The sequence below is a fragment of the Ornithodoros turicata genome, chromosome 4, assembly GCF_037126465.1.
Source record: "Ornithodoros turicata isolate Travis chromosome 4, ASM3712646v1, whole genome shotgun sequence".
NCBI classification, from domain to species: Eukaryota; Metazoa; Arthropoda; class Arachnida; order Ixodida; family Argasidae; genus Ornithodoros; species Ornithodoros turicata.
This window is the reverse complement of record NC_088204.1, coordinates 3,157,588-3,170,373: the sequence shown is the minus strand read 5'-3', so window position 1 is coordinate 3,170,373 and position 12,786 is coordinate 3,157,588. Positions and strand designations below refer to the sequence as shown.

Below are 12,786 nucleotides of genomic sequence, written 5' to 3'. Positions count from 1 at the left end.
GTCTCTGAAAGGGACACGAACTTTGGTCCTACTTTCTTTCCATATAGACCTCTCCCTGTCCGTAAACAAATGACGTCATACTGTTCGACAGCGCCACCAATTTGGTAGAGTTGAACTACGCTGAAAGCTAGGGGCGAACAATGTCGCGCCCGAAAGCCACGATCTTGAGGGGGATTGCGGAGGTCTCTGAAAGGGACACGAACTTTGGTCCTACTTTCTTTCCATATAGACCTCTCCCTGTCCGTAAACAAATGACGTCATACTGTTCGACAGCGCCACCAATTTGGTAGAGTTGAACTACGCTGAAAGCTAGGGGCGAACAATGTCGCGCCCGAAAGCCACGATCTTGAGGGGGATTGCGGAGGTCTCTGAAAGGGACACGAACTTTGGTCCTACTTTCTTTCCATATAGACCTCTCCCTGTCCGTAAACAAATGACGTCATACTGTTCGACAGCGCCACCAATTTGGTAGAGTTGAACTACGCTGAAAGCTAGGTGATGATGATGATTCGTGTTTTAATGGCGCAGCGGTAACTACGACCATAATGCGCCAAGACCACTGAAAGCTAGGGGCGAACAATGTCGCGCCCGAAAGCCACGATCTTGAGGGGGATTGCGGAGGTCTCTGAAAGGGACACGAACTTTGGTCCTACTTTCTTTCCATATAGACCTCTCCCTGTCCGTAAACAAATGACGTCATACTGTTCGACAGCGCCACCAATTTGGTAGAGTTGAACTACGCTGAAAGCTAGGGGCGAACAATGTCGCGCCCGAAAGCCACGATCTTGAGGGGGATTGCGGAGGTCTCTGAAAGGGACACGAACTTTGGTCCTACTTTCTTTCCATATGGACCTCTCCCTGTCCGTAAACAAATGACGTCATACTGTTCGACAGCGCCACCAATTTGGTAGAGTTGAACTACGCTGAAAGCTAGGGGCGAACAATGTCGCGCCCGAAAGTCACGATCTTGAGGGGATTGCGGAGGTCTCTGAAAGGGACACGAACTTTGGTCCTACTTTCTTTCCATATGGACCTCTCCCTGTCCGTAAACAAATGAGGTCATACTGTTCGACAGCGCCACCAATTTGGTAGAGTTGAACTACGCTGAAAGCTAGGGGCGAACAATGTCGCGCCCGAAAGCCACGATCTTGAGGGGATTGCGGAGGTCTCTGAAAGGGACACGAACTTTGGTCCTACTTTCTTTCCATATGGACCTCTCCCTGTCCGTAAACAAATGACGTCATACTGTTCGACAGCGCCACCAATTTGGTAGAGTTGAACTACGCTGAAAGCTAGGGGCGAACAATGTCGCGCCCGAAAGCCACGATCTTGAGGGGATTGCGGAGGTCTCTGAAAGGGACACGAACTTTGGTCCTACTTTCTTTCCATATGGACCTCTCCCTGTCCGTAAACAAATGACGTCATACTGTTCGACAGCGCCACCAATTTGGTAGAGTTGAACTACGCTGAAAGCTAGGGGCGAACAATGTCGCGCCCGAAAGCCACGATCTTGAGGGGATTGCGGAGGTCTCTGAAAGGGACACGAACTTTGGTCCTACTTTCTTTCCATATGGACCTCTCCCTGTCCGTAAACAAATGACGTCATACTGTTCGACAGCGCCACCAATTTGGTAGAGTTGAACTACGCTGAAAGCTAGGGGCGAACAATGTCGCGCCCGAAAGCCACGATCTTGAGGGGATTGCGGAGGTCTCTGAAAGGGACACGAACTTTGGTCCTACTTTCTTTCCATATGGACCTCTCCCTGTCCGTAAACAAATGACGTCATACTGTTCGACAGCGCCACCAATTTGGTAGAGTTGAACTACGCTGAAAGCTAGGGGCGAACAATGTCGCGCCCGAAAGCCACGATCTTGAGGGGATTGCGGAGGTCTCTGAAAGGGACACGAACTTTGGTCCTACTTTCTTTCCATATGGACCTCTCCCTGTCCGTAAACAAATGACGTCATACTGTTCGACAGCGCCACCAATTTGGTAGAGTTGAACTACGCTGAAAGCTAGGGGCGAACAATGTCGCGCCCGAAAGCCACGATCTTGAGGGGATTGCGGAGGTCTCTGAAAGGGACACGAACTTTGGTCCTACTTTCTTTCCATATGGACCTCTCCCTGTCCGTAAACAAATGAGGTCATACTGTTCGACAGCGCCACCAATTTGGTAGAGTTGAACTACGCTGAAAGCTAGGGGCGAACAATGTCGCGCCCGAAAGCCACGATCTTGAGGGGATTGCGGAGGTCTCTGAAAGGGACACGAACTTTGGTCCTACTTTCTTTCCATATGGACCTCTCCCTGTCCGTAAACAAATGACGTCATACTGTTCGACAGCGCCACCAATTTGGTAGAGTTGAACTACGCTGAAAGCTAGGGGCGAACAATGTCGCGCCCGAAAGCCACGATCTTGAGGGGATTGCGGAGGTCTCTGAAAGGGACACGAACTTTGGTCCTACTTTCTTTCCATATGGACCTCTCCCTGTCCGTAAACAAATGAGGTCATACTGTTCGACAGCGCCACCAATTTGGTAGAGTTGAACTACGCTGAAAGCTAGGGGCGAACAATGTCGCGCCCGAAAGCCACGATCTTGAGGGGATTGCGGAGGTCTCTGAAAGGGACACGAACTTTGGTCCTACTTTCTTTCCATATGGACCTCTCCCTGTCCGTAAACAAATGACGTCATACTGTTCGACAGCGCCACCAATTTGGTAGAGTTGAACTACGCTGAAAGCTAGTGGCGAACAATGTCGCGCCCGAAAGCCACGATCTTGAGGGGATTGCGGAGGTCTCTGAAAGGGACACGAACTTTGGTCCTACTTTCTTTCCATATGGACCTCTCCCTGTCCGTAAACAAATGACGTCATACTGTTCGACAGCGCCACCAATTTGGTAGAGTTGAACTACGCTGAAAGCTAGGGGCGAACAATGTCGCGCCCGAAAGCCACGATCTTGAGGGGATTGCGGAGGTCTCTGAAAGGGACACGAACTTTGGTCCTACTTTCTTTCCATATGGACCTCTCCCTGTCCGTAAACAAATGACGTCATACTGTTCGACAGCGCCACCAATTTGGTAGAGTTGAACTACGCTGAAAGCTAGGGGCGAACAATGTCGCGCCCGAAAGCCACGATCTTGAGGGGATTGCGGAGGTCTCTGAAAGGGACACGAACTTTGGTCCTACTTTCTTTCCATATGGACCTCTCCCTGTCCGTAAACAAATGACGTCATACTGTTCGACAGCGCCACCAATTTGGTAGAGTTGAACTACGCTGAAAGCTAGGGGCGAACAATGTCGCGCCCGAAAGCCACGATCTTGAGGGGATTGCGGAGGTCTCTGAAAGGGACACGAACTTTGGTCCTACTTTCTTTCCATATGGACCTCTCCCTGTCCGTAAACAAATGACGTCATACTGTTCGACAGCGCCACCAATTTGGTAGAGTTGAACTACGCTGAAAGCTAGGGGCGAACAATGTCGCGCCCGAAAGCCACGATCTTGAGGGGATTGCGGAGGTCTCTGAAAGGGACACGAACTTTGGTCCTACTTTCTTTCCATATAGACCTCTCCCTGTCCGTAAACAAATGACGTCATAGTGTGCGACAGCGCCACCAATTTGGTAGAGTTGAACTACGCTCGAAGCTAGGGGGCGAACAATGTCGCGCCCGAAAGCCACGATCTTGAGGGGATTGCGATGGTCTCTGAAAGGGACACGAACTTTGGTCCTACTTTCTTTCAATAGACCTCTCCCTGTCCGTAAATAAATGACGTCATAGTGTGCGACAGCGCCACCAATTTGGTAGAGTTGAACTACGCTCGAAGCTAGGGGCGAACAATGTCGCGCCCGAAAGCCACGATCTTGAGGGGATTGCGATGGTCTCTGAAAGGGACACGAACTTTGGTCCTACTTTCTTTCAATAGACCTCTCCCTGTCTGTAAATAAATGACGTCATATAGTGCGACAGCGCCACCAATTTGGTAGAGTTGAACTACGCTCGAAGCTAGGGGCGAACAATGTCGCGCCCGAAAGCCACGATCTTGAGGGGATTGCGATGGTCTCTGAAAGGGACACGAACTTTGGTCCTACTTTCTTTCAATAGACCTCTCCCTGTCTGTAAATAAATGACGTCATAGTGTGCGACAGCGCCACCAATTTGGTTGAGTTGAACTACGCTCGAAGCTAGGGGCGAACAATGTCGCGCCCGAAAGCCACGATCTTGAGGGGATTGCGATGGTCTCTGAAAGGGACACGAACTTTGGTCCTACTTTCTTTCAATAGACCTCTCCCTGTCTGTAAATAAATGACGTCATAGTGTGCGACAGCGCCACCAATTTGGTAGAGTTGAACTACGCTCGAAGCTAGGGGCGAACAATGTCGCGCCCGAAAGCCACGATCTTGAGGGGATTGCGATGGTCTCTGAAAGGGACACGAACTTTGGTCCTACTTTCTTTCAATAGACCTCTCCCTGTCTGTAAATAAATGACGTCATAGTGTGCGACAGCGCCACCAATTTGGTAGAGTTGAACTACGCTCGAAGCTAGGAGCGAACAATGTCGCGCCCGAAAGCCACGATCTTGAGGGGATTGCGATGGTCTCTGAAAGGGACACGAACTTTGGTCCTACTTTCTTTCAATAGACCTCTCCCTGTCTGTAAATAAATGACGTCATAGTGTGCGACAGCGCCACCAATTTGGTAGAGTTGAACTACGCTCGAAGCTAGGGGCGAACAATGTCGCGCCCGAAAGCCACGATCTTGAGGGGATTGCGATGGTCTCTGAAAGGGACACGAACTTTGGTCCTACTTTCTTTCAATAGACCTCTCCCTGTCTGTAAATAAATGACGTCACAGTGTGCGACAGCGCCACCAATTTGGTAGAGTTGAACTACGCTCGAAGCTAGGGGCGAACAATGTCGCACCCGAAAGCCACGATCTTGAGGGGATTGCGATGGTCTCTGAAAGGGACACGAACTTTGGTCCTACTTTCTTTCAATAGACCTCTCCCTGTCTGTAAATAAATGACGTCATAGTGTGCGACAGCGCCACCAATTTGGTAGAGTTGAACTACGCTCGAAGCTAGGGGCGAACAATGTCGCGCCCGAAAGCCACGATCTTGAGGGGATTGCGATGTTCTCTGAAAGGGACACGAACTTTGGTCCTACTTTCTTTCAATAGACCTCTCCCTGTCTGTAAATAAATGACGTCATAGTGTGCGACAGCGCCACCAATTTGGTAGAGTTGAACTACGCTCGAAGCTAGGGGCGAACAATGTCGCGCCCGAAAGCCACGATCTTGAGGGGATTGCGATGGTCTCTGAAAGGGACACGAACTTTGGTCCTACTTTCTTTCAATAGACCTCTCCCTGTCTGTAAATAAATGACGTCATAGTGTGCGACAGCGCCACCAATTTGGTAGAGTTGAACTACGCTCGAAGCTAGGGGCGAACAATGTCGCGCCCGAAAGCCACGATCTTGAGGGGATTGCGATGGTCTCTGAAAGGGACACGAACTTTGGTCCTACTTTCTTTCAATAGACCTCTCCCTGTCTGTAAATAAATGACGTCATAGTGTGCGACAGCGCCACCAATTTGGTAGAGTTGAACTACGCTCGAAGCTAGGGGCGAACAATGTCGCGCCCGAAAGCCACGATCTTGAGGGGATTGCGATGGTCTCTGAAAGGGACACGAACTTTGGTCCTACTTTCTTTCAATAGACCTCTCCCTGTCTGTAAATAAATGACGTCATAGTGTGCGACAGCGCCACCAATTTGGTAGAGTTGAACTACGCTCGAAGCTAGGGGCGAACAATGTCGCGCCCGAAAGCCACGATCTTGAGGGGATTGCGATGGTCTCTGAAAGGGACACGAACTTTGGTCCTACTTTCTTTCAATAGACCTCTCCCTGTCTGTAAATAAATGACGTCATAGTGTGCGACAGCGCCACCAATTTGGTAGAGTTGAACTACGCTCGAAGCTAGGGGCGAACAATGTCGCGCCCGAAAGCCACGATCTTGAGGGGATTGCGATGGTCTCTGAAAGGGACACGAACTTTGGTCCTACTTTCTTTCAATAGACCTCTCCCTGTCTGTAAATAAATGACGTCATAGTGTGCGACAGCGCCACCAATTTGGTAGAGTTGAACTACGCTCGAAGCTAGGGGCGAACAATGTCGCACCCGAAAGCCACGATCTTGAGGGGATTGCGATGGTCTCTGAAAGGGACACGAACTTTGGTCCTACTTTCTTTCAATAGACCTCTCCCTGTCTGTAAATAAATGACGTCATAGTGTGCGACAGCGCCACCAATTTGGTAGAGTTGAACTACGCTCGAAGCTAGGGGCGAACAATGTGGCGCGCGAAAGCCACGGTGTTGACGGGGTCCTACGGGATCCTTCGGTCCTACTTTTCTTTTAATAGGAGGCAGCGAACAAGGGACCATTCGTGGAACCCAGCCCTCCCCTTCCGATTTGTTTCGGTTTCAGTATGCCTACCAGCGTCATGATGACGCTTCTCGGGTAGAGGTCTATGTAACGAAAGCTATCTTATGTTGGTCTGATTCCCTTATTTTTATGTTTAAGTAACATTTCTTTATGTCCATAGTATAAATATAGTTCCCTTGCCCACTCTGTCAACAGTATGACCAACCCGAGGCATGAGTAACATGGGGCCAGTACACATTTTTTTCTAATACAGTACAAGTTAGTACTAATTAAACTCAAGACAGTTCTAATCAAATTAAAGCCAGTTCTAATTTACTTCAGGTCACTTCAAAGCCCGTTGATTCGTCGATCCCAGATACGTCTGAGACCCTCCCCTTAATGTTGATTGGTCTATTCCGCTCATTCGTCATTGGTGGTGGTGGTGGTGGTGATGTTGAAAGGGCTTCGTCATTGGTACTGATCGCTGATGAGCTGGCCAATCACACCAATCACATGCATTTTCGGGCGCCGCTGTCCGCTGATTGGCTGCACTGATCTAGGATACAGACCGCCCCAATCGCTCATTAGTCTACTCATTGGTTACTTTTCTAGGATAGCTCATAGGCTGGATCTCGATATGCCATAGATAGTACACCGGCCCGCGTGGCTCAGTGGTTAGCGCTCTGGTTCATCAATATCACATCAATTCATCAATACCAACAATATATATTTATCAATATTCATATTCATCAATATCAAAACGCCCTCTGCAACTCCAGAACTGGATGCAGACTTACGAGCTGCGACAAGCAATACACGAGGCTGCAAGCAAGAAGACAGCCTGACAAGGTCACATATATATAACCGCCAAACCTGGGCCCAACAGCCACGAACAGCCTACTATACCACACTACAGCTCCATATGGCAAGTTGGACAGCTGCCCAAGGACTGGGAAACAGCACAAGTGGTCCCAGTCCTCAAACCTGGCAAACCGATTACAGACATCAGCTCCTATCGTCCCATGTCAGCCTCACCAGCTGTATTGGGAAAGTGACGATATTGAGCCCTGTAAAGCCCTGTCATACATGACGGTGACTGTCTTCCTGGATTTAAGGCAGTGACTCCCGGTATTTGAGTCTCTTTCTCAGTAGGGCTTCAGCAACTATACAAACTGGTGACCCGAACGTGATTATGGCTTCGGAGCCTCCTCATGCAGGAAACCAGGCGCTCCCACCTCCTACTGCCAACGTCCCATCGCATAGGGAAGACAATACGTCCATCGGCCCTCCTGCTGCCGTGTTCCATTTCGCCGTCAGGCTGCCTCCGTTTTGGACAGCCAATCCCACCCATATGGTTCCATCAAGTGGATTGCCAATTTGCCCTCGCAACTACTGAGAAGTTTCCCAAAGAAAAAGACAAGCAAGACCGACAAAGCGAGACCGACCTCCTTGGCTCTTGCCACGAACCTGGAGTACACGTGACAATTCCAGGAATCAATAAGAAGGCTGACATCAGTACTCCGTTCCTTGGCCCTGACACTTCTACAAGTAAAGTTTCCAGCCAAGACAATGATATACATACCGATGGTTCCTGCTCGGAGGGAAAATCTGCGAGTGCTTTTATTGCCGAAGACCTCAGGAAAGGATACCGGCTCTCCCATGGCATATCATCGACTATGGCCGAATTGCGTGGGATCTTCAAAGCCCTGTGCCATATCAGAATCTATACACGAAAAGAACGGATCATCTGCAGCGAGTCCTTGTCCTCCCTCCACGTGATCAGTGTAGGGAGTGACAAAATCCTCGTATACTTACGTTCCTTACTATACTGTCACCGCGACGTCAACCAAACAGGACACAGCGTAGCCTTTCAGTGGGTTCCTTCCTACTGTGGAATCCAAGGGAACGAGGCCAGAGAAGCGCTCGCCAAGAGAATTCCTTTCACAAAAGCTGACGCCAAATCATGTATCCGACAACGCGGACAGCACAGCGATTGGTACACCAGTGGAAAAGCAACCTCAGATTGTCCGACTACCTGTCCCACATCGATCCAGAACTAAATGGTATATCATCCCTAGAAATCAACATGGGTCTATCCAAACAGCCATCGGCTGGGGACAACTCTAAGCTCAGGCGACTCTTTACCGAATCAGGACGCATGCGCATGCGCAACATGTAAGACACGGGAAGATACGCTCCAAGTGATCATCCAATGCCCACCCTTCAAGCAGCACCAAGAAGGACTGGAAGCTGCCCTAAGCAAGCTCGATTCGCGCCCCTTCAGTTCTTGTAAGCTAATAGGTAAATGGCCCTGCTCAAAATAGACCTCTCCCTGTTTATAAACAAATGACGTCGTAGCGTTCGACATCGCCACCAATCTGGTAGAGTTCAGCTGGTTGAACTAGAGGTCGCGCCCGAAAGCCGCAGTCACGATGGTCCTTGAAAGGGACGCGACCTTCGGTCCTACTTTTCTTTCAATAAGAGGGAGCGAACGAGTGGCCATTCGTGGAACCCAGCCCTTCCGATTTGTTTCGTTCTCACTCTGTCCACCAATGTCATGATGACTTTTCTCGGGTAGAGGTCTATTGCAAAAGAAAGCGGAGAAAGCCCTCTTCGTTTTTCTTGAAGAAAGCGGCATCGCAGACCGCTTCCAAACCAGGACTCAGAAACGTGAGACCCCAAAACCAAAAGTGTCACGCGTCATTCCACTGAAGAGTGACACATGCTAAAGACTTTTCTGTGGATACCACCACCTATACCACCTACAAGAAATGGAGCTGCGGGCGACATATGAAGTCACCACATATAGCTCCAGCAAACACCCAGTTAAGAGAAGAAGAAGCGCTCTGGTTAGTCTGGTTAGTGGTTATGGAGCAGCAGACCCCGTATTCGGGCGTCACCAAGCTTCGAAGTCGGCCCAGGACGCACATTCCCCCAGAGCGTTAGTCGCGACGTTGCCCACCTCTTTCAGCGTTACCACCACCACTACCATAGTTACCAAACATTTACTGGTCCATTCCATTCATTGGTTACTCATCTAGGACAGATCATAAGCTGGTTCCTGGTATGTAGGCATTACTTACACCCATTCCTTTGGGTGATTATTGGCTACTCTGCACGATATCTGCTTTCTGAAGACGGCGTAATGCCTTTAAAAACCTTTATTGACAACGTCACGAATATACACTTTAAACTTTAAGAAACACATTTCCTTTTTTTGAAGCAACAAAAACGATAGAATTTCCTTTCGGGTAAACAACAACAGGCCCCAAGCACTTCAGGGATCGTCAGTCGAAAAAACATCGCGCAGAAACGGATACGAAAAGCAAGCAGAGTCGTTGACGTCGTCTGCTCGGACGTCGTCTGCTCGGAACGAAGCTGCAGGGGGGCGCTGCCGTCGCTCGCATTGTCACAGTCGGTGGCGTCGTCTGCAGTTTAGCTGCTGTACAGGTAGTCGACCTTGTTCTTCAAGCTTTCCATTTCGTCGTGGAGAAGGAGCGCTTCTGCACACTTGCCGAAATTCTCATTCTTGAAACAATTAACCCTGAAAAAATTAACGAAAAGGAAGAGGAAATTGAATTACGGTTCACATGTCGGCTTCCCAGAATGTATTTGCAGACGACACTATAACAGGATGAAAGAGACATGGTTCCAAATGGAGAGGAGGACATTGAATTGCGGTTGACATGTCACCTTCCAGAATGTATTTGCAGATGATACGATGAGAGATGCATGGTACAAAATGAAAAGGGGGAGGAAATTGAATTACGGTTGAGATGTCAACTGCCAGAATGCATTTCCAAACGAACTATGACACGATGAAAGAGGCATGGTTCAAAATGAGGAAGAAACACTTGAATTAGTGTTGACAAGCAACAACAACTACATAAATGGGATGAGGTGATGTCAGGAGGAAATTGAATTACGGTTGACATGTCAGCTGCCAGAATGTATTTCCAGACGAACACGGTGAAATAGGCATGGCTCAAAATGAAAAGGATGAGGAAATTGAATTATGGTCGACATGTCAGCTTCCAGAATGTATTTCGAACATAATGAAATATGCATGGCTCAAAATGAAAAGGAGGAGGAAATTGAATTACGGTCGACATGTCAGCTTCGAAAGTGTATTTAGAACATAATGAAAGAGGTATTGTTCAAAATGAAAAGAGGGAGGCAATTGAATTAAGTATACGGTTGACATGTCAGCTTCGAAAGTGTATTTAGAACATAATGAAAGAGGTATTGTTCAAAATGAAAAGAGGGAGGCAATTGAATTAAGTATACGGTTGACATGTCAGCTTCGAAAGTGTATTTAGAACATAATGAAAGAGGTATTGTTCAAAATGAAAAGAGGGAGGCAATTGAATTAAGTATACGGTTGACATGTCAGCTTCGAAAGTGTATTTAGAACATAATGAAAGAGGTATTGTTCAAAATGAAAAGAGGGAGGCAATTGAATTAAGTATACGGTTGACATGTCAGCTTCGAAAGTGTATTTAGAACATAATGAAAGAGGTATTGTTCAAAATGAAAAGAGGGAGGCAATTGAATTAAGTATACGGTTGACATGTCAGCTTCGAAAGTGTATTTAGAACATAATGAAAGAGGTATTGTTCAAAATGAAAAGAGGGAGGCAATTAAATTAAGTATACGGTTGACATGTCAGCTTCGAAAGTGTATTTAGAACATAATGAAAGAGGTATTGTTCAAAATGAAAAGAGGGAGGCAATTGAATTAAGTATACGGTTGACATGTCAGCTTCGAAAGTGTATTTAGAACATAATGAAAGAGGTATTGTTCAAAATGAAAAGAGGGAGGCAATTGAATTAAGTATACGGTTGACATGTCAGCTTCGAAAGTGTATTTAGAACATAATGAAAGAGGTATTGTTCAAAATGAAAAGAGGGAGGCAATTGAATTAAGTATACGGTTGACATGTCAGCTTCGAAAGTGTATTTAGAACATAATGAAAGAGGTATTGTTCAAAATGAAAAGAGGGAGGCAATTGAATTAAGTATACGGTTGACATGTCAGCTTCGAAAGTGTATTTAGAACATAATGAAAGAGGTATTGTTCAAAATGAAAAGAGGGAGGCAATTGAATTAAGTATACGGTTGACATGTCAGCTTCGAAAGTGTATTTGCAGACGACACTAACACATGGAAGAGATATGCCTCAAAAAGGAAAAGAAAAAAAAAAAAAAAGAAACACGAAGAAAATGGTTTTCAGTATTATGCAACATATCAACTGAAAATACGTAAAAAAATCTATCCTGACCAGAGCGGGCGAGTTTATTATTCAACTAGTTACTAATACGGCTCGTAAATACCACAAGCTTAATGAGCTGCATCATTACAAGAACACACAGAATTATAGGGATAATTCTATAATGTATTCTTGATACAGCACATCTAAGTCATCCCTTGCAGACACATCCTTCCTGTCTGAAGGTTCTGTAAGGATCAAGGCAGCCGATTATCAAAGGCTGACCAAGACCGTTGTCCTCGATAAATCGTTGCGATTCCCGGCAGGTCCTTCTGTCACTGAAAAGAAAACGCAGACGACAGGCGCTTAATTACAAGATCGTGCATGTGAGACTTCCTAGACAAGTCGGCGTCAAAGAGAAACCTTGACAATGCACGCTAGGGGGCGTAACGCGCAACCGCTCTGGACTCAAAATGATACTTCGCTGTCCTTGACTATAACTCGGGGGACTCAAGGTCTGCAAGGACTCACTGTGGACATTAGAATATCCGTAATGCCGTCGAGAGGACCTCGATATTCCCGGTTGCGAAATTCCCGCGATCTCCAAATTCACTGTCGTCTGCTAACGGCTGAAGCCGGGACGTAAAGCTTTGTTGTTCCAAAGCGTTTCAAAACTGAAACGCAGCTTATGATACCTTCAGTGTTCGCACGCAAAGTGCTCGCATGACAGTCACAATCAATTATTAATTATAGAATTTTGCTTCCGGGTTTCTCGTTGTCATATCTCCTGGAAGTTCTGATTTTTGTTCCAAAAACCGTCGAAGTTCGTCATTAACTATTCAGCCCAGCTATCCAGGGAACAATTTTCCATTAATTGTTTACATTATTTGATGTAGATTATTTTGATTACTTATTATAACCTAGGAGACACGCGACAATGCCGTAAACTACTTCAAAACCGCATGTATATTTATTGGTCCGCTTTACATTCTGATTTCCTTTCAAACTCCTTTAACTCCTCAAACTCCTTTATAGCGAACACCTTTTTAACGAAAATACCACTACAGCAAATTTTTTTGCTGTCCCGCTGGAGCCCTATAGGTCCAATAATGGACATCCTTTTTAACGAAAATACCTTTACTGCGAATTTTTTTTCCAGTC

The 12,786-nt window shown here is 47.1% G+C and overlaps 1 protein-coding gene across 1 annotated transcript in view; it reads right to left on the bottom strand.

Moving 5' to 3' along the window:
• Nucleotides 1-9,563: 9,563 nt before the first annotated feature.
• The window catches only part of LOC135390677 (crustacean hyperglycemic hormones-like), a 45,619-nt gene continuing 42,396 nt past the window's right edge, over nucleotides 9,564-12,786 (bottom strand). The window contains exon 4 of the mRNA XM_064620488.1: nucleotides 9,564-9,961. Coding sequence (XP_064476558.1) covers nucleotides 9,853-9,961 — 109 coding nt within the window. The 3' untranslated portion in view covers nucleotides 9,564-9,852. The remainder of the gene's footprint in view (nucleotides 9,962-12,786) is intronic.